The sequence below is a fragment of the Tupaia chinensis genome, unplaced genomic scaffold (assembly GCF_000334495.1).
Source record: "Tupaia chinensis unplaced genomic scaffold, TupChi_1.0 Scaffold000502_1, whole genome shotgun sequence".
In the NCBI taxonomy this organism is placed as follows: Eukaryota; Metazoa; Chordata; class Mammalia; order Scandentia; family Tupaiidae; genus Tupaia; species Tupaia belangeri.
In genome coordinates, this window is record NW_006160014.1 from 80,039 (window position 1) to 108,026 (window position 27,988).

Below are 27,988 nucleotides of genomic sequence, written 5' to 3' on the forward strand. Positions count from 1 at the left end.
GGTGAAAGATTTTATTACCTTAATTCATTTTTTCCTTTGCTTATATAGCAAAAACTCATAGATTCATCATAAAGTAACATAATGAGGCCCATGAACCAATGAATAAAGTTCTTTTAAAAATTTGTTTTCAAATTCCTTTTATTCCCAGAAAGTGGGAAGAGGAAAAAGGATGAAAGGGGGGTAAGTATGAAAATGTAGGCAGTGATACATCTGGGGAAAAACACTCCCAAGACAGTGTCGTAGTTGAACAGAGGATTTGAAAATAAGCAAAAGCTATAAATGTCTCAATCAGAGGAATATTTTATGGAATAGTTCAGGTATCATTGTGACAAGGGCAGGCAATCAATGGAGAGAGATGACACATCATAAATGGTGATTTTTAAAACTCAAGACAAAAAAAAAATCAGGCAACCAATGATCCCCACAATAGACTGTTCCTATCCTTTCCTTGACCCTTTCACTCACTCTCTGGGGGTGGGAAAGGGACCACTTGACAGTTTCCAGTTATAAGATGACTCAGCCAGGTGAGGAGGAAGCAGGAGGACCTGCAGCAGGTCCACTTCAGCCTCTTCCCTGGCCTGGTTTCCTTTGGTGTCTGCCCATGCATTTGGTCACACTCCATGAAGAAGCAGGACAATTGCGTGGCCTATATGAACCCAAGAGCGGTGGCCAGATCGAGAGGTCCAATCCAATCTTCAGGGTCAATGATCCAGAATTATCTGAATCCACCAAGGCCTACCTGGGAAGAAGTGAAAGAGCAACTAGAAACGAAAAAGAAAGATTCCAAGGCTTGGGCTGAACTTGGAGGAAAACATGAATGAGAACTGGAAGTAAGAACTAGAAAAACACAGAAATTATTAAGTGGAAGTGAGAGTTCATCCAAAAAAAGGCAGAAAAAGAAAAAAGAAAAGAAGAAATCTGATAGGTATTCATCCTCTTATTCATTGAGCTCTGATTCTTCAAGCAGTTCTTTAGATTGTGACGATGAGAATAAGCAAGGAAAAAGGTGAAAGAAAAAGAAGAGCCATTCACATAAATCTTCTGAAAGCTCTATATCAGAAACTGAATCAGACAGTAAGGATAGTTTAAAAAAAGAGGAAGAAATCAAAAGATGCAACTGAGAAAGATAAGGACATTAAAGGACTGAGCAAAAAAGAAAGATGTATCCTGAAGATAATCCTTTGTCCTGAGTCTTTGTCAGAATCAGATTATATTGAGGAGGTATGAGGAAAAAAAAAAAAAAGAAAGAAAAAAAAGCAGTGAAGAATAAGAAAAAGCAATTGGAAGAAAGAAAAAGAAGCATAATAAACACAGTAAGAAGAAAAAGAAGGCTGCCAGGTCAAGTCCTGACTTGGCATAACATTAAGAAAAATCTGGATGCCCTTACAAAGAAAGTGAATGTCTAAGGAGATTTCAGCTGTGAAAATTATGACATATTTACTAAAATGCATGAATTTTCTTGATTTTAGAATTATTCCTGGACTTTTCAGTAGTCATTAAGATGTTACTGTGTGAAAGGGCCACAATTGTTACCTGATGCTTCAACATCTGTTTTTTTTTTTTTTTTGTTTGTTTGTTTGTTTGTTTTCTTCTTTCCTCTTCCGGTGCTTGATAATTGGGAGATATAATACACTGCAGTCCTACTAGTGGTTAAGAGACTTGGGAATAAAATTAATATTTTGGACTAGAAGTACCTAACAATAAGTCACCAGAAACTGACTCCAGATGCATCCTTGAGATGTAATCAATTAGGACCTAATGGCTCTAGTTAAAATTTTTAAAGTACGGATTACACTGATATTTAAAAATACTTCCTCTGTAGATAAGTGTGTTTTATTTTTTTTCTCCCTAGGATACTTTTATTTACCTGCAAAAGGAGCTTTTGGGTGACGGTGGGTGGTTTGCTATCTCTTTAGCTAGCAGAACAGCGTCCCTTTAATCTTCACACATCTGAATTTTGTTGTAAAAGTAGTCATGCTGGGTGCCAGCATCTTGCCCTCTGTCCTATGCTGCTCTGAGTGCACCAGAGAAACAGCCTTTTCCAGCATGAAAAAGCCTAAAGAGCTCCGGCTTTACCTCCACTTCAAGAATACCGACTACTTTTAGTACTGTGTTAGATTATTTGAATTTAATTTGACTACACTTTGGCTTTGGGGAGAAATCATTTCAGATAGACATGGGTATGTTTGAAGTTGATGGCTAAAGATTCTAAAATGCATGTTTTGTACTATTAAGTTTTAATCAGTCAGGAAAGTTTTATGTAACCAGTGGTAGTTTAATTTTTGTACAGATTTTGTTTAGACTGAAATGTTTAGCTTTTGTTAACTTTTACTCTTTCTGTCTTAAGTTCATCACTGTGCTTTCTTTTTTGCTTTATTTTTAAGGGGATTTTATTTAACTTTTTTTATTTATCTACTTATTTTTTTTTAATTTGACCAGAGAAGGACAGAACAAGAGAGAGAGGGAAAGTGGAAAAGCAAGCCACCAGGTCTGGGACTCAAACCATGGTCGGTCATATGAGAGTCCAGCACCCTTAACCACTGTACCACCTGCTGGCCCCTCATTACTGTGTTTAATGGCATAGGTACCAAGATATTTAGCATGTAAAAAGCAGGATTTTGGTTTTCTTTTTTTAAGAAAACAGCTTCATTTTGAAGCTGAGATTTATCATAAACAAATTTAATGTCAAGTCTAATACTCTGTATCTTGTTACAGAAAGCTATTGCCAAAATCTTAGTAAATATAAAGTTTGCAAAATTTTGTTGTCTTTCTACATTAATAAATTATGACAAGTTAAATTTATTGAGGATTACATTATTGCTTTTCCTGTTCAGATGTTACTAAGATTTTGTGCCTCATAGCTCCTGCAGAATTGTTTATTGGAATGTTAAAAATAATTTGTAAATCATTTTCATTTTACATTTTTATATAATCACATAACAGAAAATATAATTTGATGCATAGTTTTGCCTGTTACAAGAGGGTGTGCTAATTATAGTTGTATATGCACAGAACATTTTGGCATGACTAGAGGCTGAATAAATAGCTATTTCACTTTTAAAAAAATGACTCTGTGCATGGTATGAAGTGAATGCCAAAGACTTATGAGCTCTGTGTGCTCAGAATTTAAAAAAAAAAAAAAATCCAACCAGAACATGAGACCTCAATACAGAGAGCAAGTCACCTTATCTGGCATACATAAGCATGAGGGTAACAAACTCCACAGGAGTCTATCTTTCAAAATATACATTTCTGGACACAATACTATTAGGTTGGTGCCAAAGTAATTGTAATTTTAGACCCTGAATTTTAAATCATTTTAACTAGACTCAAACACACCTTTATTAATCAAAATAGGAACTATTTTTGCCAAGAAGAAATAAGTTTATTTATTCCTGTAGCGTAAAAATTTATGCTTTGGGATTCAATGAAGTTTTGCCTCATCTGCCATCTTCATCTGACCTCTTGCCAATAGGCAACCACTTCTTCAAACATCTTGACATCTTTCTGCAGGAAAAACACTTCCACAAACAGAAGGATGCCAAAGATGCTTTATTAATAATAAAATAATATAATAGTAAGTGAAATAGGCTTGTAATCTGATTAATACCTTGCTACTACTGTACAAACCTGCTTGAAAACAAATGATTTTTTATTTCCATAAACTCAGGAAGATTCCCCTTAACGAAGGACTGCTGCCATGGTAACTTATCCTCACCTTCATGTGGCTAGATGGAGGTAATAATAAAAAGAACAAGAACAGACGGAGCCCACATAAAGGAAGTGACCATAATGTGTCTTCAAATAGAATACAATTTCAAAGCCCAGATATTCCCCATATTAAAAATGGAATTGAGGCCAGCCTGGTAGTGCAGTGGTTAAGCACTGAACATACAGTTCCAGATACTACGTGGTTGACTGTACTTTGAATCCCAGTCCTAGCAGCTTGGGCACATGTGTAAGTGTGCTCAAAATCCTGACGGGACATAGAAACAGAGGAAAAAGGACTGCAGTATGTGCATGCTCCATTGGGGTGTTCTCTCTCTCCTCTCTCTCTCTCTCTCAACTTCTCTCTGGCAAGCACAAACACTCTATGGCAATTTAAATGTATATACGATTGGAACCAGCAGACGGCATAGTGGATGAGGTGCTGGACCTGGCTGACTACAATTCACACCCTGGACCCAGTTAGTGGAAATGCACTCAGGGCACATACAAGCACATATATGCACATACATTGCCAAAATTCCAGGAGAAGAATGGAGAAGGGATTGTAGCATGGCCTACCCAACAGTGATTTCTCACTGTCTCTCTGGCAAGCACATGCACCCTATGGCAAAAACCCTAAAAATGGAGGAATGAAAATTATGTGTGTGTGTGTATGTGTGTGTGTGTATTACCTAAAGAGCAAGCAATCAATCGCTGTCTGAAAGGACCTGTCAAGAATAAATGGAACCAGTTTTCAGACACTTCCAGAATGTGATGAAGATAAATATATTTCTGAGTTGCCTCTTGCTGACCTTTGGCTTTTTTCCCAACATTTTATTAGTAAAACTTGTCCTAAGACCTCAGATTCGTTTTCAGGAATACTTAGCCCTTAATTAGCACCACTCTTTATTCCTTCCTTCAGGCAAGTGAGACTAATACAATCCCTGAAAATTGGGGAAAAGACACTTCCTTTCTCCAAAGTCCAGTCTTCTCTCACCTTGGGGCACATATGTGTTGACCAAAATGGAAAGTCCCGCCAGGAGCATGAACAACATCTCGCTTACTTGACGGCTCAGATAACTCATCGCAAACAACGCAAGAAATCGTGCTGAAAAGGTGAGCACTCCAAAAATTATCTGGAATAAGAAAATATTGTTCCCCAAATACTGAAGATTCAATATGATGCCATAAAAGGACATTCCATTTGCAAATCTGTATAGAAAAAGTAAGAAAGACAGATGTCATACAACTTAGAGTTTGTTCTGCATTTGATGGCCCAGGCTATCACTGGTCAGTGTTAAAGAATAAAGGCTGAGTCTGATTTGTTAGAGTACTTAATTTTAAGGTGGTTGTCTTAAAATTATCATAAGTCATAGGATGGCAAAATATGAGAATGAGACCCTATCCTTCCTTGGTTTCAGTCCCCAAGCATATAGGTGGCAATGACAGGGAAATATAACCTGACCCAGTCATCTAGCTAGATGGTATATAGACACAGAACTCAGGCAAAGAAGTTCTGAGAGTTGTCAGTATGGTGTGAGTTCTCCCTATCCTCCTCACAATCTCACTACTATGGAGAATTTTTCCTTTACTAGAGATTAAGGCTCCAAGGAGACTACATGTGTCCTCTCAATCTTGAAGCGGCATCCTAACACGATTCTGAGAAGTTGAAGCAGTGGTTATCTCCACTGCTTCTCAAAGTCAAAGCAGAGATAAAGAAAATAATTAGTGACTAAATACATTATATGGACACAAGGGCAAGGATACATGTATTTGTCTCATCTACCAGCTGTGAAATCTGTGGAAGCAACAGCTGATCAGAATCCACCTTAATCCTTGCCCAGAGGATGCCTGTGAAGAATGTTCCTCACTAAAAAGTTTCCCATTGGGCTAGTCTATGGCCTGGTGGTTAGCTGGATTATCCATGGCCAAACATGTGGTTCAAGTCCTAGACTCTACGATTTGAGAGACATGCCAGGTACATGTGTATGCATGCCCAAAATCCTGAAAGAAAGGAGAAATGGAAGAAAAAATATTGCACTAGGTCCATCCTTCACTGAAGGAGCTTTCTTGCTCTCTCTCTCTCTCTCTCTCTCTCGCACACACAAGTTGTTTTTTCTTGTTTTTATTTTATGTTCACATCTTATTCCTGGGGCTAAATGAAAATGTGAGAATTCAGGTAAACACATATATGCCTGGACTGTAGGAAATAAAACCAAAGATTCCTTCTAGGGATCTTCAATTTATCCAGAAAACATCTAAGGGAAAGAACCCCACTTTGATGATCTAGCACAACCCCAGAATGCTAACTATAGATGGAAGCACCATCACATATCACAGTAATTCCAAACAAGTCTTTTTCTAACAATTATCTCTACTTTCTCCTCCTACTCTCTCTAGGATTGAGAAACCTGAGTCTGTGACCTTGGGGACAGAAGAAAAGTGAAACCATTCAGTAGCCTTCTAGAATGTGCCTAGAGAGAAGTGAACTATAATTCAATAGCTACTTTCTTAAGCTTGGCAGTGTGTGTGTACAGATAGATAGATAGATACACACACACACATACACACACACACACACATATATATATATATACACATACATATGTATATATATACATATGTATATATGTATATTATACATGCACACACATATATAAATATGTATAAATATAAAAAGTGTGAATTTTATATATACACAATATATTTATATATACTTTATTGTATCTTTAACAATTCAGAATTACATTTTGTTTCCTGACCCTACTTACATGCCCTGAGAGATGACATACAAGGTTGTCTGTGGAAGCCCTTGTGCTAAAACCGCAAATTGGAAACAAATAAAAGTCCACCAATGTTGAAGTAGATAATGAAACTGTAGAGCTGGCCCCATAACACAGCAAGAAAAGCTATCATAAGAAGCCAGGTCCCACATGGCCAATTACAGTTAGGATATCCTAACTTGAAAAACTTACCAATCGTGTGGTGGTATGGTCAGAATCTGATGAGTTACACAAATGGAAGGAAAAGGACTGAGGCATGAGGTCCTCTCTGTCTCTCTCATATGAGTGCATGTGTACGTGTGTCTTTTGGCAATCAATTAAAAAAGAAATTATAGTGTATTCACCTAATGGAATGCTAAAACAGTAAGGAGAAGAACAACCTGCTACTAGCACAATTAAATGAATAAGTCTTGAATGAATAATGTTGAGAAAAAGGACCCATTCACCATTTAAGAATTTACATCATGTGAAGGTCAAAAATCAGGTACAGTTCTGTATGGTGATGGAGGTTAGAATAGTCCTTAAATTTTATTTTGTAGGAGGAGAAGAGTGGAGGCAATGACAGTGGTTACACAAGGAAGGCTTCCAAAGAATCATATTTTTTCTATATCTTAATCTGGGTGTTGTTTAAAATTTTTAAAAATTCATGGAGTTATGTACATTCATGATCTGTACACATTACTATTTGTAAGATTTATTTCAGGTAAAATTGAAAGAAAAAATTAAATGTCAGAGTCTAGTTTGATGGAAGTTTTCAGAATTAATCTCCAGGAATGAGACAAGTAGGGTAGCATAATTAATTCCTCATAGTATAATTAATCCATTTGACTCTATATAACCATCTTTCTATGTCTAAACAGTAATTATCATACAGTTTCTTCATCTTTTATCTACAAATCAGGCCACACACAACAGTGTTATAACCTTTCAATAAGAAAGATTCGTATTTCCAGTCTTTTAATGTTCCTTAAGTACCCACCTCATAAAGGATATGAGACAGATCCTTTTACGCATATTGGGTGTGCTGAAAAAGTCCCACATGGTAGTATTGGTCCGTGCTGCATCCAGCTCTTTTTGCATGATAGATTTTACAACCTTCAACAACAAACATGTTTCATTTACCAGCATGATCCCAGGCATCATGGTAAGCCCTGGCACTCAACAGGACAAGAACATTGTAATGAACTATACATACAGACAATATAGAGGAAAATGTAGAAAAAGTTAAAGGCATCTCAAGGAATTATGCAGCAATACAGACATTTTTAAAACAAGGCCATAGACCTTGATATTCAAGGCCATAAGGCATTCACAGTAGAGCATAGGCTATGGATTCAGATAAGGAAGTGACTCACAGGAAAAGGGAGATTTCCACAGTGTCAAATGCTTCTTTTATATGAAATGGCCATGAAAAATTGGAGAACTGAGCTTTCATTCTCAGTTAACTGCCCTTGTAGGAAAGTAGTTTTTCTATCTCAATAAGGAGAAGGTAGATGTCAGCTTATGTCTTCTCTCCATTCAGTAACCACCTTCCTGTTCCTCCTCACCTCTATGTTTAAGGTTCCTTCAGCATTCGTCATTCCATTTATGTGTGCAACTTTTTTAAGTGCCTTTAAACTCTTGTCTGGTTTATTTGTGATAATCAGCCACCGAGCAGATTCCACCTGCCACCTCATAAAAGAACACACAAGTGTAGTTATCTCTTTCTTGCTTGTTAGACATGATTATTGGCGACAGGTTCCTTTTTCCTATCATCTATCACCCACTTCTTGTTGAGTTAGAAACTCCTATTTTATTATGCAAATACTAGGAGAATACGTGGTTTATCACTCCATGCAATACACCTTCATGGTTAGAAACAGATTTTGGAGTCAAATTACCTCCCTCCTTGATCAGAGGGAGGTCTCTCAAGAAGCTTATAGAGCTAAAGTTTGAGAGATCCTCATATACATAATTCCCTTTCAAAATCTGGCATGGGTTCTAGCAAACTTGTATTTATAATATGTATTCTTTTGAGAGAAAAAAAAGTCTACAAATGTTATAAGCTTAAAGCTGCTCAAGGATTGGAAGTATTTCCAGCACTACCATGTATGTTGATGCAAGTGAGTCATTTATTCACATCTGCCTCAGTTTCATCAACAATATGATGGGGATGGCCGTGCCATCTTTTTCATAGGGTTGTTATAAGGATAAAATTTTGTAATACGTAAAATCGACATAAATTAGACAATTCTTTTGATCAAAACTCATCTCACCATATTTAATCTTTAGTAATCCCTGTAACCCATTAATTTCTAACTAAATCTGACTTTCCCTTAGATTGGTTTTAAGTGTAAGGATAAAGTTAGCCCAAAATAATACTCCTTAAAATTATTGAAGGGAAAGGGCTGGTTCCATGACTTGGTGGTTAAATCAGCTGGATCCCACATGACTGACCACATGATTCAAGTCCTGGACCTGGCAGCTTTAAAAACCACATTGGGAGGGACCAGCAGATCGTGAAATGGTTGTGTCGCTGGGCTCATACATAGTTGACTACAGTTTGAGTGCTGGACCCAGCAACTGACACTCACAATGGGCGCATGTGTGTACATGCCCAAAATCACAAGAGGAGAATGGATGAGAAGGGATTGCGGCATGGTCATCCTCCCGGGGGGGGGGGGAAGGTAATTTCTCACTTTCTGTCTTTCTATCTCTCTCTGTCTTTCCAGCGAGTGCATGCAACCTGTAGTAAAGAAAATCTCTTTTTGGGGGGAGCGGGGAAAGAAGCTTTTGCTAGAAGACGTGTGCTCGCCAGAAAGACAGACATAGACAGAGAGACAGAAAGTGAGAAATCACCCCTTGGAGGTATGGCCATGCCACAATCTCTTTCTCCTCCATTTTCCTCCTAGGATCTTGGGCACGCATGCATATGCACCTGGCACGAGTTTAAGCCACTGGGTCCGGGACTCAAACCACAGTTGACTACATGGGAGTCCAGTGACATAGCTATTATGCCAACTGCTGGTCCCATAAAAATACTCTAAAAAAAAAAAGGAAAAGAATAAAAAGAAAGAAAAACATATTGGGTACATGTGTGCAGATGCCCCAAATCACAAAAGGAGGGAGACAGAAAGGAGAAGAAACTGTGGCAAGACAATTCCCTTTGTGTGTGTGTGTGGGGGGTGTTTGCTTTTTTCTCTCCATTTCACTCTGTCTCTCTCTGTCTTTCTCTTGTACATGTACACACCTTCCGGGGGAAAGAAATATTTAAGGGAAGAGGAAATGCTTAATACATGATATAAATGACCTAATCTACATGCCAGTTTTTAGTACTGGAGAAACTCTGCTGCTCTTTTGTCAATAGACTTGATGCTTCTTCCTTTTATCCAATTTCACCAACAAGAATGAGCAACAACAAGCATTAAAGACTCCACTATAGTCTGATTCATTCCATGACCAAAGATGAATCAAGAACGTTTCATTTTGAAAATTTTGACTCAATATTTTTATTAAGGAAAATAATATTAAAATAATCCTGTCAGGACCAGCAGTTGGTGTAATGGCTATGTTGCTGGACTCCCATGTAGTCGACCACAATTTGAGTCTTGGATCCAGCAGCTTAAACTCATGCCAGGCGCGTGTGCGTGCGTGCCCAAGATCCTGAGAGGACAATGGAGGAGAAGGGATTGTGGCCTGGCCATTCCCCCTGTGGGGTGATTTCTCACTTTCTGTCTCTCTGTCTCTATCTTTCTGGTGAGTGCATGCATCCTCTAGAAAAAAAAAAAAAAAAAAAAAAAAAAACCTTTCCAGAAAAAAAAAAAAATCCTGACTTTGACTACCCTGGGCAATGTTTAAAAAAAAATGTCAGAAGGAGCTAGCAAGTACCATCGTTGTTAAGGCACTAGGCTCCCACATGGCCAACAGCAATTCAAGCCCCAGACCTGGAAGCTTGAAAATCACACTGGGTGTGTGTGAATGTGTGCCCAGAGTCCCAGGGGAGAATTGAGGAGAAAGGATTGTGGCATGGCCATGCCTCTTGTGGGGTGAATTCTCACTTTGCCTCTCTCTGTATCTCTCTCCGGTGAATGCGCTCTCCCTATGGCAAAAACTCTAAAAAATAAAAATAAAAATAAATTTTAAAAAAAGAGAGAGAGGAGAGAGAGAGAAAAAAATGGCAGAAAATACATAAAAATCCCAGGCAGAAGAGTTATTGTTTCTTGCCATATTGTTTTTTTAAATTTCAGAAAGTTAACTTATGGGACAATGGGTTTAGGTCCAGACTTGAGAATAAGAAAATCAATATGTTCTGATTCAGTATTTATTTCCAGCCCTAAACTCTATAAGATAAAGTAAGAGAGTAGGTTCATACCTTGAGAAGAAAAAGAAGGCAAACAAAGGTACAGACAATACCAGTTGTAGGATACGCCACTCTCGAAAGACAAAGGCCAGGCCTCCCAGGATTATCTGCCCCACACTGAGGGCGCAGGTTGTTAGTACTATTACCAAGGGTTTATACCGGGTCCTTATCCACTCTAAAGCTAAAATAAAACCCAGGATATTCAAGTTAGATAAAGCTGAAATTTCAAAGTTAAATTCAAGGCTTGGATAATGCAGAAGATCAAAATTGTTGACTTACCAAGTATACAAGCATTTGAAAAAAGGACCGTGGAAGAGAAGCCTGCCAAGAAGCGTAGAGAGCAGTAAACGGAGAAGGTAGGAGCAAAGGCAGCAGACGTCTCACAGATGGCCATCTGGAGGTAAGACCATAAAAGAACCAACTTTCGCCCAAACCTGAGAAACAGAGAGTCATATTAGATTATGGCATCAATAATAATTAGTAAAAATAAAAATTAGAACTACCCCAGGATTCAGCGATAATACCATTAGGCTTGTATCCTGAGGAAAGGAAATCTGTATGTCATAAAGATATCTGCACCTCAATATTTATTGCAGAATAATTCACAATAGCTAAGATATGGAATCAATTAAGTGTCTGTAATAAATGGATGGATATGGTAGATATATGCAATAGAATATATCAACCATTAAACCATTAAAACCACTGAAAATTTTGTCATTTGAGGTAAAATGGGTGGCCATTAAGTGAGGCAGGGCAACGACTGAATCCATCTTGGGCAGGCCAGGCGCGCAGGCCTAAGTCGGGCTTCTGGTGCCTGGCACAAAGTCCTTGACCTCTTCCATACAAAGGAGAGCTTCATGGCCTGGCTTGCCTCACTCAACAGTAAATCTTCCATATTCATTCACTTTCTGTCAACAGCCAGGGTCTTGTTTTTTATGGCTAAGTAGTGTTCCATAGGGTATATGTGCCACACTTTTTCGATCCATTCTTCTGTTCATGGACATTTGGGTTGGTTCCATATCTTAGCAATTGTGAATAATGCCACAATCAACTTAAATCTGTAAACACCTTTCTGACTAAGCATTCTTCTACCCTTTGGGTAGATGCCAAGGAATGGGATTGCTGAATTATATGGTAGTTCTATTTCTAGATCTTTGAGGAACCTCCATATTGCTCTCCATAGTGGCTGGACCAATTTACATTCCCACCAGCAGTGTAGGAGAGTTCCCCTTTTCACCACATCCCTGCCAGCACTTATTATTTTTTGTTCTTAATCTTAGTTATTCTGACTGGGGTTAGTGGTATCTCATTGTGGTTTTGATCTGCATCTCCCTTATGAAGGGGGATGTTGAGTATTTTTTCATATGCTTTTTGCTTCCTCAAAGAGTTGTTTTTTCAGATTGTTCTCCCATCTTATAATTGGGTTGATCATCTTTTTTTAGGTAAGATGCTTGAGTTCCCTATGTATTCTGGTTATCAGTCCCTCATCTAAAGCATAGTTTACAAAAATGTTTCCCATTCCAAAGGGTGTTGATTCACACTAATTACTGTGTCTTTTGTCATGCAGAAATTTCTTAATGTACTGTAATCCCACTTGCCTATTTTGGATTATTGACTGTGTCTTGGGGGTCTTATTTAAGAAGTCTTTGCTTACCCCAATGTCTACCAGAGTTTCCCCAGTATTTTCCACCAGAGGTGTTATAGTATGAGATCTTTGGTTTAAATCTTTAATCCACTTTGAGTTGATTTTTGTCAATGGTGAGAGGAAGGGGTTTAGATTCATCTTTCTGCAGGTGGATATCCAGTTTTCCAGCAGCTAAAGAGGTTTTCCTTTTTGCACTGAATTGACTGGTACCCTTTGTCAAAATCAGTTAGCTAAATATTTGGGAGTTTATTTCTGGGGTCTCTATTCTGTTCCAGTGGCCCACATGTCTGTTTTTGTGCCAATACCATGCTATTTTGATTATCACAGCTTTGTAGTATATTTTTGGGTCAAGGAGTGAGATGTCACCCATTCCACTCTTCTTGCACAGGATTGTTTGGGCAATACAAGGTCTTTATGATTCCAGACAAATTGTATGATTGTATTTTCTAGATCTGTGAAGAATGTCTCTGACACTTTGATTGGGATTGCATTAAATATGTAGATTAATTTGTGTAGAATTGCCATTTTGATTATATTAATTTTTCCACTCTAGGAACATGGGATGTCCTTTCACTTTCTTGTGTCAATTTCAGTTTCTTTCTTTGGCTTCTCATAGTTTTCATTGTAGAGGTCTTTAACTTCTTTGGTTAGATTTATTCCTAGGTAACTTATACTTTTCATGGCTATGGTAAATGGAATTACATTCTTCAGTTCTATCTCAGTCTGGCTGCTGTTTGTATATAGCAATGCTATAGATTTCTGTATGTTGATTTTGTATCCTCCAACTTTACTGTATTCATGTATTACTTCCAAGAATTTATTCATGGATACCATTCGATCTTCTATGTATATAATCATGTCATCTACAAATAGAGATAGTTTCACCTCTTCTTTCCCAATTTGAATGCCTTTTATTTTATTCTCTTTTCTGATTGCATTGGTGAGAACTTCCAGTACTGTATTGAAAAGGAGTGAATAAAGTGGGCATCCTTGTCTTGTACCAGTTTTTAGCAGAAAAGTGTTCAGTTTTTCCTCATTCAGGATGATGTTAGCTAGATAGATAGATACCTTTTATTGTTTTGAGGAATGACCCTTATATGCTGATATTGCTGAGAGTCTTGATCAGGATGAGATCTTGTATCTTATCAAATGCTTTTTCTGCATTAATTGATGTGTTCCACATGGTTTTTATCTTTCTTTCTCTTAATATGATGTATTACATTTATGGTTTTGTGCATGTTGAACCATCCTTGCACCCCTGGAATAAAGCCTACCTGGTCATGATGTATAATCTTTTTTCTATGTTGTTGGATATAATTTGCTAGTATCTTGTTGAGAATCTTTGCATCTATATTCGTCAGAGATACTGGTCTATAGTTTTCCTTCCTTGTCATGCCCTTGTCTGTTTTAAGGATAAGGGTGATGGAGGCTTCATAGAATGAATTTGGGAGAGTTCCATCCTTTCTGATCTTTACAAATAACTTGAGTAGAATGAGGGTAAACTCTTTTTTTAAAAGTTTTGTAGAATTCAGAGGTGAAGCCATCAGGATCAGGGCTTTTCTCTGTTGGGAGGTTATTTATTACTCATTCAATCTCCTGGCTTGTTATGAGCCTATTCAGACTTTCTATGTCCTCCTGCCTCAATCTTGGTAGATTATATGTGTTCTGGAATTTGCCCATCTCATCCAGGTTTTCTTGTTTGTTGGTGGATAGTTGTTCATAATATCCTCTAATGATGATTTGTATTTTTATTATGTCTGTTGTTATATTGCCTGCTTCATTAAGAATTTTATTTCATTTTTCAAACTGCTTTTATTATACACATGAAATGTTTATAAATATTAGTCAATTTTCACACACAGAGTCAAGAATACACACTGATAAGGACATGTATCAAGTAAGAATCATTACTGGTACATAAACATACAGGGGTTTGGGCAGGAAAACAGTATCAGTTATGGTCTTGTCATTTCAAAATAGCCTTCCAACAACGTTCACTATTTCCTAATTTAAATTGTGTTAGAAAGATTACATCTGCGGTAAGAATCAAATGCCATTGGAACAATGCACAACAACGGATTTTTAGCTGATCCCAAGGTTTAGTTTTGGCATGTTGTAAGTATCAGATTTTCCTATTTGATTTTTGGGAACAAACAGAACAGCCAGTTTTTTGTTTGGTTTTTGACATTTTTACAGACACAGTTCTTTAATGATGGATACCCTCATACTTACTATTGGGTCATTGGAAAGCCATGACATATTTTTCTATGCAAAAATGCATCATGACTTTTCCAATGACCCAATGTAACATGTTTGTCTGATATATGTGGGAAAGTACAATCTCAGTTTTGTTTTGTATATCTATTCATTTATAGATTTTTTCCATGGTTACACAGTGAAGATATTGCCCAAATGTATTTAGACAAAGAAAGAAATGTGATGTATAAAGCTAATACATTTTCCATGTATTTTTTTTTTACAAAGGCAAATAGTCATTCACAATGTTATATCATCACTTTTCAAAGTAGCATTTCATTTTTCATCTTCCTTGAATATTTTTCTTTCCTTAACCAGAACATCATTTTGCATTAGCATAGCCTTGTGGGATGCATTTAGTAGCTATCTGAGATCAAGATGTTATTTTCAATATCCCATTTTTCTTTTCACAAGAAAGTGCTTTATCAGTAATTAATCATGCTATGGTAAACCTGAATTACATTTTACACAGGTGCCCATTTGACTGACAAAACATTTGTTGAAAACATATTTTGTGATATTTAGTGTGTCAAAATGTATTTTTTTTTTCGGGAACCAGCAGTTAGCGTAATGGCTATGTTGCGGATTCCCACCTAGTCGACCACGGTTCGTGTCCCAAACCCGGTGGCTTAGAACTCACACCGGGCGCATGTGCGTGCGTGCCCAAGATCCCGAGAGGAGAATGGAGAAGGGATTGCAGCGTGACCATCCCCCCTGGGGGGGGTGATTTCTCGCTTTCTGTCTCTCTGTCTCTCTCTGGCTGGCGAGCGCACGTGCCCGATAGCGATAATCTCTCAAAAAAAATGTATTTTTTTCTTATATCCCCTTTATTACCATTATGAACAGATATCCACAAAATGAACAATCCTTACCAAAATATTCATTGGATTTCTTTTGGTTTTGCCTAAAACTCAAAATTTATTGCCAGGAAGTGCATAAAGTTGTGTAAATCATATGATCCACAATGATTCCACCCATGAAAAAATAAATACAATGTAGAAATAAATGACTTTGTAGTAAAATATAAAGGTGTTTGCCCCTTGTCAAATAAATAAGTTGCATGACTTGACTTTGCTTTATTTATTCTTTCACGTGACCTAGTAAATGATTTTTTTAGCTGCCAACAGGGTGTTCTTCAGAAGCATCGTCACCGTCATGGGTCCCACACCTCCTGGAACTGGAGTGATAAAACTGGCTTTCTTCTTCACAGCTTCAAAATCCATATCTCCAACTAATTTTGTCTTTCCTGTCATTGGATTACGGATGTAGTTGATACCCACATCAATTACAGCAGCACCTTCCTTGACCCTATCAGATGTAATCAACTTTGGAATACCTGCAGCTACTATGATAACATCTGCCAACTGAGTATGGATCTTCAATTGTTCTTTGAGGGTATACCTGTGCACTATTGTCACAGTTGCAGCACCTCCCAGCCGCTCATGCTCTTCATCCGTGTGTAACAACATGGAGATGGGCATTCCTACATTCTTGGATCTTCCAGCCACAAGCATATTTTCCCCAAATGTTTCAATTCCTGTTCTTTTGATTATTTCCCAGATGGCGCTGGCAGTAGCAAAACAATATTGATAATATGAAACCTATCTATATCTTTTTCTGGGGCAATTCCATTGCAAATTGTTCTCTCATCTGCGTGATCTGGCAGTGGTAACTGTACTAATATACCACTGAAGCTTGGGTCCATGTTCAATTGATCGGTTATATCCAAAAGTTCTTCCTGAGAAACATCTTTAGGTTTTAGAATGAGCTCACTACAGATCCCTATGGCCGAGGCAGCCCTTATCTTAATCCTGACATACCTGTGGCTTGCTTGGTTGTTATCAACTAAGATGATACTGAGGTGAGGTCTTCTGTTCCCAAGGGAAATCCATGATGCCACAACTTGTTGTATTTCTTTCTGGATTTCTTTGGCCATTTAAGTTCCTGAGATAATAATGACTTCATGTCTCATGCCTCAGCTCCAAAAGCTGCGGACCTCAGGCCCCCTGCTCCCTGCTGCTCCAGGCACTCCCACCCACAGGGCCAGGCCCTTGCCCAGCGCCAGCTCCAGACCCAGGCGGCCTCCCAGCAGCCAGAAGCCACAGGCTGGCACTGTCATGGCCGGGGTTCCGAGAATTTGATTTTCCTGGTTCCTTTCTCTCTTCTTAATTACCTAGCTAGTGGTGTGTCGATTTTGATGAACTTTTCAAAGAATTAGCTTTTACTTTCATTTATTTTCTGTATAGTTTATTTTCTTTTTCATCTATTTCTGCTCAAATCTTTATTATTTCTTTTCTCCTGGAATTTTTTGTATGTTTTTGTTGTAGTTTTTCCAATTTTCTGAGGCATAATGTTAGATTGTCCATTTGCTGTCTTTCCATCTTCTTCTTATGTTCACTAATAGCTATGAACTTCCCTCTTATGACTGCTTTTGCAGTGTCCCAAAGATTACATATATATTTATTTTTTGGAGTGTTTTTTCACTACAGGGCACGTGCGCTCGCCAGACAGACATAGAGACAGAAAGCGAGAAATCATCTCCTGGGGGATGGTCATGCCACAATCCCTTCTCCTCCATTCTCCTCTCGGGATCTTGGGCACGCACGCACACGCGCCCAGCGTGAGTTTAAGCCACCGGGTCCGGGACATGAACCGCGGTCGTGAACCATGGGAGTCCAGCGACATAGCCATTACGCTAACTGCTGGTTCCCCTCAAAGATTATAGAAACTCATGTACTCCTTGTCATTGGATTCCATGAATCTTTTGACTTCAGTCTTTATTTCTTCAGTAATTGTGAAGTCATTCAAGAGTAGGTTATTTAGTTTCCAAATATTTGTGTATTTTTTGAGGACTTTTCCTGAAATTTGTATCAAGTTTAATTTCATCATGGTCAGAGAAGAGGCCAGATATACTTTCTATGCCTTTGAATCTGTAAAGGCTTGCTTTGTACCCTATCATGTGGTCAATGTTTGAAAAGGTTCCATGTGAGGGTGAGAAAAAAGTATCGTGGTTTTGGGGTGAAGGTTTTAAAGACATCTGTTAAATCCATTTGATTTATGGTATCATTTAGATCCTGTATCCCTTTGGTTATTTTGGTCTCGATGATCTTTCCAAAGAAGATAGTGGGATGTTGAGGTCCCCAACAATTAGTGTGTTGAAGTCTATCTCACCTTTTAAATCTAACGGTCTTTCCTTCACGTATTTGGGTCCTCCTGAAGTAGGTGCATAGATATTTATAAGCATTATATCTTCTTGATGGATTAGCCCTTTTACTACTGTATAATGCCCTTCTTTGTCCCTTGGTACAGTTTTTCTTTTAAAGCCTATTTTGTCAGAAATTAGTATTGTGATTCCAGCTCCCTTTTGGTTCCCATTTGCATGAAATACCTTTCCCAGCCCTTCATTTTTAATCTATGTATGTCTTTATCCATAGGATGTGTATACAATAGGCAGCAGTGGGTTTCTGGTTTTTGGGGTTTTTTTTAATCCTTTCAGCCAGTCTGTGTCTCTTGATTGAAGGATTTAATACATTAATATTCAATGTTGTTATTGATATGTCTGGACTTGTCCCTACCTTTAAGTTGGCCATTGTCTTGGTTGTCTTTTATTCTCTTATTTCTGGCTGTTCATTCTTTAGTTTTCCTGGAACAGGACTATCTTCAGAGTTTCTTGAAGAGCTGGTCTGGTGTTGACAAATTCTTTCAGGTTTTTTTTTTTTTTACCTGAGAAGATTTTAATCTTTTTTTCCTCATATGAAGGATAATCTTGCTGGATACAATCATCTCGGTTGAAATTGTTTCTCTCCCAACACTTTCCTTCACATTGTGACTGCATTTTCATTTATGTGAGGACTGTGGAATATTATGAATATTTGTCAAAACAGTATTTAAATGTGATTATAATTTCCTGTTGTACTGGCATGAGCTAGATGAGCCTCTGGGATCTGAAGCATGAACTCAGTTATTATGACCTGAGTCAGTGACTAATTTTTCACTGTTAGTTTGGGCTTCACTTTACCTTAGTAATAATAGTTCATAATTTATATAGGGATTTCATAGGGAAAACTTCATTTTTTCTGATAGGGCTGCATTACCAAATCAGTTACTCATGTCAAGTGTCAAAAGAATATGCCTGATATTCAACCAAGGATGCTTGTTTTTTTTATACAAGTGAAACATTAACTGGTGAAATAGAGGATATACACTGTTGAGAATGTAGTAAAAAGAGCTTAAAATAATAAAATATTTCTTATCATTTGTTGACCAAAGCAGGCAAACAGCTGCATGGAAGGCAATCCAGACATGCAAATCTGGCTGCTTAATTGCCCTAGTTGAGGTACCAGTAATGCAATCCAGGTATAGTTATGCTTAAAATGTCTAGCTGTCATGAGGGTCTTAGATACACTTGGGGAAAATTTTTTTGGTATTGATCGAAGGGTAAGAGTTGTAAAATGTCATTATGCACACTGAAATTTTTAGGTATACCATAATGCTAAGTTGGATCATATTTGAGAATGATTTTTCTGATGTTATTATTGTGCCAAATGCAAAGGCTTATCAGAGGAATTCTTGGTAAGCACAGTACCACTACAATAACTTTCTGACAGAACAGAAATTAAAAAAAAAAAAAAAAAAAAAAAGTCCTAAAAGCAGCTGTGGTGTTGGTTACACATATAATTTGTTTCCAAATCGGCTGTGTGTCCTGCCTGGTGGCTGAATCCCAGTTCGGGTGCTCACAGCTCAAAATCCAATACTTCACAGATAGGTGCTAGAGGGAAGAAAAGGTAGCTTCTCTTGGAGCCAGCAATCTAGAGGTGGATGGCAAACTGGTGTCCAAAGATCACCTCCTACAGATCCTAGTCTGACAAGAAGACTTTCCAAGGGGAAAACAGAGGGGGCTCCATGCTGCTTTGCCCAGCACTGCAGTTCATCATTTCCTTGATTGGCTACAAGGAGGAGGCTTGCTGCTATCATGGTTGTGGTCTGGCTGTGGCTGGGTTGGCTGAATCTGGTCATCAGAGTAGATGTTCTTATCTTCTTTAAGAATATTTGCTACTTGGGCTATAGTCTCAAAGTCAGTCTCTGGTCTCTGCAAAATCTCTTTGAACAGTCAACAACCTCCTAGGTACACTGAAATGGAAAACTTGATCTGAAAATGAGAACTGCATAATAAAAGCAGGGAGAGTTGACAAACTATGCAGAAAACATTGACTCGCCAAGTTGCAAACTTCCTGACTCTCTTCACACTTTCAATATGTCTTTCCATTCCTTTCTTACTTGCATTGTTTCTGTTGAAAGGTTTGGTGTTAGCCTGATGGGATGATCTTTGTAAGTCACTTGACATTTTTCTCTTGCCAGTTTTAATATCTTTTCTTTATCTGTAGTTTTGGCCAGTGTGGCTAAGATATGCCATGGAGAGGACCTTCTTGGGTTGATTCTATTTGGGGTCCTTTATATTTCTTGGGTCTGGGTGTTTGAGTGCTCTCTAGACTTGGAAAGCTTTCTTCAAGGATTTCATGGAATAGATTTTCAATGCCCTTACTAGCTTCTTCGCCTTCTGGGATACCGATTATTCAGATGCTTGGACTTTTAATGGAATCTAGTATTTCTTGTATCTTATCCTCATGTTTATTGTTATTTTTTTTCTCTTTTTGGTGTTTTTTTTCTAGTTTAGAGGTTTTGCCTTATGCACACGAGATTGAATCTTCAGCATGGTCTAATTGACTTTTAATACTTTCAAGAGAATTTTGATTTCCTTTACTACAGACTTCATCTCTAATAGTTCCATTTGATTCTATCTTATGGTGTCCATTTCGTCTTTCAAATCATGGAAGGATGTCCTCATCTCCTGGAGTTCATTGTCTCTTTTCTGTTCCAACTCATAGAGCTTTTTCACCATGAGTGACATTTCAGTAACTTCTTTCTCTGACATTTCAGTAACTTCTTTTTTTTTTTTTCAAGAGATGGAGAATTATTGTGTTCTTTTGGTGGAGACATATTTCCTGTGTGGTTTTTTTTCTTTTTTTCAAACTTGAGGTTGTTCTGCAACTTTTAGCCCTTGGGTTGTGTGTTCACTTTTGGATAGCTATTTGGAGAATGTTTCTGCCACTAGGAACTGATTTGCTTCCTTTTTGCTGTGGATTGGTTCTGTGCTGAAGTCTCTCTTCTGCTTTTTTGAGCAATTTGGTCTCCATGGGAGGAGTTTTCTATTCATGTTTCTGAAGAGAAGTTTCTCCTTTTTTGCAAGTGTTCAGTATAAAGCAAAGATCTCTGGGAGCCTCATGATGCTACGATGTTTGAAATCTATGATTCTAGACCTGTCTAGTCCCTTTGGGTGGGTGGAGAGAAGATGACAATATAAGAGGGAAGAAAAGGAATATGAAAGAGGAGAAAAGAAAAAGTCACATGCCATGCTTGCAGATGGAAGTGAGCTCTGCCTGAGAGCCTAGAACTGCCATATGGGGTAAGAAGTAAAGAATTATCAAAAGAAAGAAGGGAAACAAACAAACAAAAAGCCTACCTTGCTTACAGGGAGGAGGAAGAACTCTGAAGTTAGGAGTTAGGGCTGGAGTTGGAGCTGGGCAAAAGGCTGACCCAGCCTCAGTTTCCCTGACTAAGTGGGGGCTTCAGATGGAAGTGGGCTTTCCTTGAGAGCTAATAGCTGCCTTTGCTAGCTGGGAAAAGGAGGACTCTGAAGTAGAGAGTTGGGGCTGGAACTGGGGCCCATGGCTGGCCCCACCTTAGTTTCCCTGACTGGGCAGGAGGCTGCAGATGGATATGAGTGACTCTACAAATTTAAAAGAATAGAAATTACATGTAGCATTTTCTCTGACCATAATGGAATTAACTTTGAAATCAACAACAAAAAAGAATCTCAAAAAACACAAATACATGGAAATTAAATGTAACGCTCCTGAATAATATTGAATCTACTAAATAAGTAAATAAAACTTAGAAATGTCTTGAAACAAGTGATAATGAATATACTATGCTTCAAAACCTCTGGGATAAAGGAAAGCAGCACTAAGAGGCAAGTTTATCGTTAACTAGTGCTCATAAAAAAAAAAAAGGAAATGTTCCAAATAAACAACCTAAAAATGCATCTCAAGGAGCTGAGGGGAAAAAAATGCTAAATCCAAAAATAAAAAGAAAATTAAGAGCACAAATAAAGGAAATAGAGAACAAAAAAAAGGATAAAGCAAAAAGTAAACAATGAAATGAAACACTGGTTCTTCGAGAACATCAACATGATAAACAATTAACTATATTAACTATAAAAAAGAGAGAGAAGGCCTAGATAAATAAAATCAGAAATGAAACAGGATATATTACAACAAATATCACAGAAATACAAAAGCTCATGAAGGGTTACTACAAGCAACTGTGTGCTAACAAGGTGGAAAACCTAGATGAGATGGACAAATTTCTGTCCACAAATAGCATACCTAGTTTGAATCAAAAACATACAGAAAGCCTGAATAAACTAATAACAAGAAGTGAATCGATAGTAAGTAGTCTCCCAACAAAGAAAAGCCCAGGTCCAGATAGCTTCACTGCTGATTTATACAAATTATTAAAGAAAGAACCAATACCAGTTCCTCCCAAACCATTTCAAAAGATCCAAGGAAGATAATCCTTCCCAACATTTTTTATGAGGCTACCAATACGCTGAAATGAAAAGTAGATAGGGCACAACAAAAAAGGAAAACTATCTAATAGAACTGCAAAAATCCTTAACAAGATACTAGCAAATCAAATTCAAAAGCAATTCAAAAGATAATACACCATGTTTTTTATGACTGAGTACTATTCCATAGTGTATATTTGCCACATTTCTTTCTATCTGGTCATCTATTTTTGGACATTTGGGTCAGTTCCATGTCTTAGCAATTGTGAATAATACTGCAATAAACATGAATGTATTAGTGTTTTTCTGACTGTTTTCCTACCCTTTAGGAAATAACTCCACTCAGGGTTGGAAATACTGGGTCATATGGTAGTTCTGGTTTTAAGTGTTTGAGGAACCTCTATATTATTCTCCACAGTGGTTGTACTAACTTACCTTCTCACCAACAGTGTAGGAGTGTTCCTTTTTCACTGCAGCCTTGACCCCACTTATCATTCTTTCTTTCTTTCTTTTTAAATCTTAGCTACTCTGACTGGGGCTAAGTGGTAGCTCATTGTGGCTTTGATTTGCATTTCCCTTATGATAAGAGATGTTGATCATAAGACCCTGACATTTGATACAAAGTAGATGAATATGGAAGATATAATGCTAAGAAAAGCAAGCCCTCTGGTGGTAGTAGACCCATCTGAGGTGGAAGTTGTAAAAGTTGGGATGCTCAATGCATGCACAAACACCAGAAAGGGTAAATGGACCTGGAGTTACCACTAGGATAAGCCAGGGGAAAAGGCTTGAGAATGCTCACTTGCTTCTGAGTTTGGTAATGGTAGTTTAATACTTATCCATTCTTTTAACTCCCCAAGATAAACAATCACCACACTAATTTATTTCTGTATCAGCTCTCTGAGGATCAAGGCAACCTTAGTAGTGTACACTAAATATTAGAACTCAGTAAATCTTTATGAAAGAACTAATAGCTGAGATATTAGAGTAAGGACTGCCCTAATCTGCAGACACTCACCTGTCTGAGAGAGAACCATATATGAGGCCTCCCACTAGCATTCCAATCATAAATATGAACTGAGCCATTGATTTCAATAACCGATAATCACATACTAGGTCCCACTGGAAAAAAAAAAAGGAAATCAGCACAACAAAAAATCGTAGCAGTTTATGATACCTTACTATTCACTTGCTACAGTGGCCCGCAGTAAACCATCTCCAGCCTCTGTTTACTAAAATTATTGACCTATGTCACTTAAGTCTTAGCTTAAGCATAGCTTTCTCTAGAAATCCACACCCAAACCTGCTAAGTTATGTCATGCTCTGTCTTTAAATTCATAGAGCATTACATAACTCAATATGTTCCACACATTCAAAACGTCAAGAAAGTTCTTTTGTTTTTATTTGAATGTTGATGCCTGAATTTAACTAATAAGTTGTTTTTCTGACATGCAGACAAGGCATGGAGTTTTTTTAAATTAACACAAATATTTCCAATTTGCAACCTTGGCTGAGAACAAAAGACCAAGAACACTTTTTCACACGCTACATCAAGTACTTGTCTAATCATCTATCTTTACATCAGGTTTAAAGCTCTGTGATAGGAAAATTCATGTCTAGTTGGTTCGATTTATTGCCTTATAATCAATGTAAGTGCCTAACAATTAAAAAATAAGCAATCACTACTAACTGACAAAAATAAGAGAGTTGACTACAGTACCTAAATAGTAAACTTCAGGCATGTTTATGTCCTTCTAAACACCCTGATCATGTACCCAAGAGAGCCCCTTACCTCAGTCACAATGGTTGAGGAGAAGAAGCTTCTATCATACACCCAGCCATCCACACAGGGTTCCATATCTGGTTCACTGGTGTTGGGTATTGAACCATTCAAATGAAGGAGCTGCCACTGGGGATGAATAAAGCGACGGCAATTCTCTGGCTTCATGTTTGAATCCAGTGGGATGGAGATTCTCAGGAGGGCATCTTGGCTGAGGATCCCAGTGTCATTATCAGAAACAGTGTCATTATCAAGGATGGGAACCCAACAACGATGACCAGGAATGGCTCCAGTGAAGTTCTCCAACAGTACATGAGTAACTAGTATCATATGAGAGGGAAGAATTATAAAAAACTGAAGGATTTGGAATTTTCCTAGGCCTCCAACTTGATCTAAGAGCTCCTCAAAGGCCATTGAATAAAAACAACTGATCTCCAAGATAAACTTTTTGGAGATTAGAAATCAAATAGAGAAATCCTTCCTTTGCTTAATTCACATTAAGTGCATGTTAATTCTTCGTATCAATTTCTCATCAGTGGGCTCCACCTCATTCTTGCAAGAGCAATGGAAACTCTTTCTTTGGTCCTTTTTGGGCTTATAAAGTAAGCCTTTTTTCAGTAAACTCATTAAAATAATATTTAGCAGAAATAAGTGTGACTGTTAACTATAAAGTCTGTTTAAATGTTTACTCTCTGAATCTTGTCCTCAGTAACTCATGAGTTAGCATTAGACTTTGCCATGTACGTGATCTTTCAAAGAAATAAAACAAGCCTGCTAACCAGTGTTCAGCTATTTCCAGGAAATGAAATTCCAGAGAAACATAGTACACTCCTTTGAGAAGCAAAGAAATAAGTTAATTCCTTTGTTGTAAACACTAAAAAATGTTTTCTTTTTAGTACTGAATTTAGGTTAAAGTAATTAATAAATGCAATCCCTAGAGTTAGTCTTTGCTTTAATTAAAATAAAGTGAAATTTGGTGCCATTTCTATTTTTTGGTAACTGATATTATGCTTCAGGTTAAACCACACCAAAACCAGTTTTTGTTTTGTTTTGGTTTGTTTGCCATAGGGGTTATGTGTTCTCCAGAGAGGGACAGAGAGAGGGAACGTGATATATCACACCCCCACTGCCCCAGGATATGCCAATGACACAATTCCTTCTCCTTGATTCTCCCTTTGGGATTTTGGTCATGCACACATAAGTGCCTGGAGTGATTTTCAAGCCACCAAGTTCAAGATTCAAACCTATCAGCCATGTGGGAATCCAGTACCTTAACTACTACACCACCTGCTGGCCCTTCTCACTGTTATTTTTAATTTCATGAAATGTGAATAGAAAAGAAGGCTTATGTAAGGATTTATTCCCTCAGGTTTATTTACTTGTTTATATAACATATTCGAGGTTGTTTTCTGTGCTAGTTTTTGGAATCCTGATGAATCGATTATTTTGTCATTATAAACTATGTCTCTTTATCTCTAGTAATACTCCTCGTATATTTTCTCCTATTACTAAAGCCATTCCACGTTTACATTTACAGTAAATATTAAATGGATCATATACTATGTGCATACTATGACCCAGTGTTCACTTTTTGGGTGGATCAGTAATTGCTCATTTTACTTTTTAACTGCCTTATTAAGATATATTTCATGTATTATACAAGTCATCCACTTAACATATTCAATCTAATGATTTTTAGTATGTTCACAGAGGGGTGCAGACATCACTATAATTTATTTTAGAACACTTTCATTATCCAGTAAGGAAACTTCATAGCCATTAGTACTTATTGCTCACTTCTCCTCCCCAGCCTTCAAATCTTTCTCCCAAATCCCAGTTCCAGGCAGTCACTTGTCTACTTTATATTTCTATATGTTTGTCTAGTCTAAACAAGTGTCTAACTCCTCCACTCTAATTTTGTTTGTATATTCTTTGACCAACATCTCCCCATCTCCCCACTATACTAACCATCCAAGCCTCTGGTAATCACCACTCTACTCTTTCTTTAGATAAGATTAATATTTTTACATTTTATTTATGAATGAGGTTATGTGTTATTTGTCTGTTTGTGCCTGGAATACTTTACTGACATAATGTTCTCTCTAAGTCCATACATGTCATGAATGGCATAATTTTGCTCTTCTCTATGGCTAACGAGTATTATTGTCTATAACTACCACATTTTCTCTATAAACACATTTGTCTTAGCTATTCTGAATAGTGTTGTGATACACAAGGCCAAACAATTTCTTTTTTTTTTTTTATTGCAGTCTGAAAATAGCCACTGTTTATTTACTGACCAGATTACAAAAATAATCGTGGTGGATACGTTAGTTCATCTTTCTAATAAGTCTGTTAATCTGGTCTTCCCTTTTGCCAGCATCTCCACCTTCTACAAAATGGGTGGTCTTTTTCTTCATCCACCTTGTGGAGAAGATAATTTGAAGGACCACAGGAAGTTATTTGCTTCTTTGAAGCGTTTTCCAACTGTATAGATTTCATGAATCAGATCCTTCATGCAGATGATGCCGAATTTACCAAGAGATAGAGCAATCAAAGCATTGTCTGTCAAAGCAATTTACTTCTAGGACCAGCAGTTGGCGTAATGGCTATATCGTTGGACTCCCATGTAGTCGACCGCGGTTCGCATCCCAGACCTGGTGGCTTAAACTCACGCTGGGCGCGTGTGCATGCGTGCCCAAGATCCTGAGAGGAGAGTGGAGGAAAAGCGATTGTGGCGTGACCATCCCCCTGGGGAGTGATTTCTCGCTTTCTGTTTCTCTGTCTCTCTCTGTCTATCTGGCGAGCTCTCGCGTCCTATAGCAAAAACCTCTCCAAAAAAAATTTTAAAAAAAGCAATTTACTTCTTATTGATTTTGCCATGACCATGTTTGTAGATCAGTTCAATTACTGACTTCAGGTTCGGGAGCCCCCATGGAATATACGGTTCCACAATTCTCAGCATGTTAATTGAGACCTTGTTGAGTTTAACAAAGGTGCCATTGAAGATCTGGTGAGGACAAAGAAGCTGCAACACCTTTCGAAACTTTGGGCTCACTCCGTTGATACCTCTGATCCTGACAACAAATGCCAATTTGGGTTCTGCAGGTACATAGAAGTTGCCAGCTTTTCTTGCCATCCTGGCCATGCGAATCTCAGTTCTGTACATCTGTCTATATTCCTTATGATAGTGCTTAACTTTTTCATAGACAAGCTTCCTCCTTGCCTTTCGAAGCATCTTTTGAGCAAACTTCTTTCTCAGGCGCTTGATCTTCAGCTCTGCAAAATTCGTTTGCTTTTTCTTAAGGGTTTCTGGCACAGCAGGAACGTTTTTCTTGGTTTCTGCAGCAGCAAGAACCTTCTTTTTCTTCTTTTGAACGCCCTCCATGGTTCCAGCTGGAAAAGAGCAACAAATGCATTTTTTGACATACTGTTTTAATTTCCTTTGGATATATAACAATTAGTGGGATTACTGGACCACATGGTAATCCTATTCTTAGTATTTTAAGAAAACTTCATACTAGTTTTCATTTATATTTGAAATACTAATTCCATGTACTAGTTTATATTCCCACCTACAGTGTATAAGTGTCCATTTTCTTTTTTTTAATTTAACTTTATTTATTTATTTACTTATTTTTCATTTGAGCAGAGAGGGACAGAACGAGAAAGAGAAAGAGGGAAAGTGAGAAAGCAAGCCGCCAAGTCTGGGACTCAAACTGCTGTTTGCCATGTGGGAGTCCAAAACCCTTAACCACCAAGACACTTGTCGGCCTCTAAATGTTCATTTTTTAAACATTCGTCTCATTTCTTCAATTTGGCACTTGTTGCCTGAGCTTTTCAAGCC

The 27,988-nt window shown here is 37.7% G+C and overlaps 1 protein-coding gene and 3 pseudogenes across 1 annotated transcript; 2 read left to right on the forward strand and 2 right to left on the reverse strand.

Annotated features, from left to right (window-relative positions):
* The window catches only part of LOC106735731 (solute carrier family 22 member 24-like), a 117,985-nt pseudogene that overhangs the window by 46,514 nt on the left and 43,483 nt on the right, over positions 1-27,988 (forward strand).
* On the forward strand, positions 621-1,360 carry LOC102469472 (protein FAM133B pseudogene; annotated as a pseudogene).
* On the reverse strand, positions 938-24,560 carry LOC102469907 (solute carrier family 22 member 10-like). Its single transcript, XM_027774980.1, has 8 exons — positions 24,154-24,560; positions 23,380-23,483; positions 11,110-11,264; positions 10,843-11,011; positions 8,039-8,162; positions 7,471-7,586; positions 4,706-4,920; positions 938-1,062 (listed from the first exon to the last, which is right to left on the reverse strand). Exons 1-8 carry the CDS (start codon positions 24,553-24,555, stop codon positions 938-940), a joined length of 1,410 nt encoding a protein of 469 aa, XP_027630781.1. The 5' UTR covers positions 24,556-24,560.
* Positions 15,832-16,853, reverse strand: LOC102468644 (putative bifunctional methylenetetrahydrofolate dehydrogenase/cyclohydrolase 2 pseudogene; annotated as a pseudogene).

Excerpts from the sequence above, each read along its gene's own strand:
- LOC102469907 (XM_027774980.1), bottom strand. The coding sequence starts at position 24,555 with ATGGCCTTTGAGGAGCTCTTAGATCAAGTTGGAGGCCTAGGAAAATTC. Across the intron at positions 23,484-24,153 it reads CCTCAACCATTGTGACTGAG|TGGGACCTAGTATGTGATTA; the intron begins GTAAGGGGCTCT and ends TTTTTTTTCCAG. Across the intron at positions 4,921-7,470 it reads TGTCTCATATCCTTTATGAG|ATTTGCAAATGGAATGTCCT; the intron begins GTGGGTACTTAA and ends TTTTCTATACAG.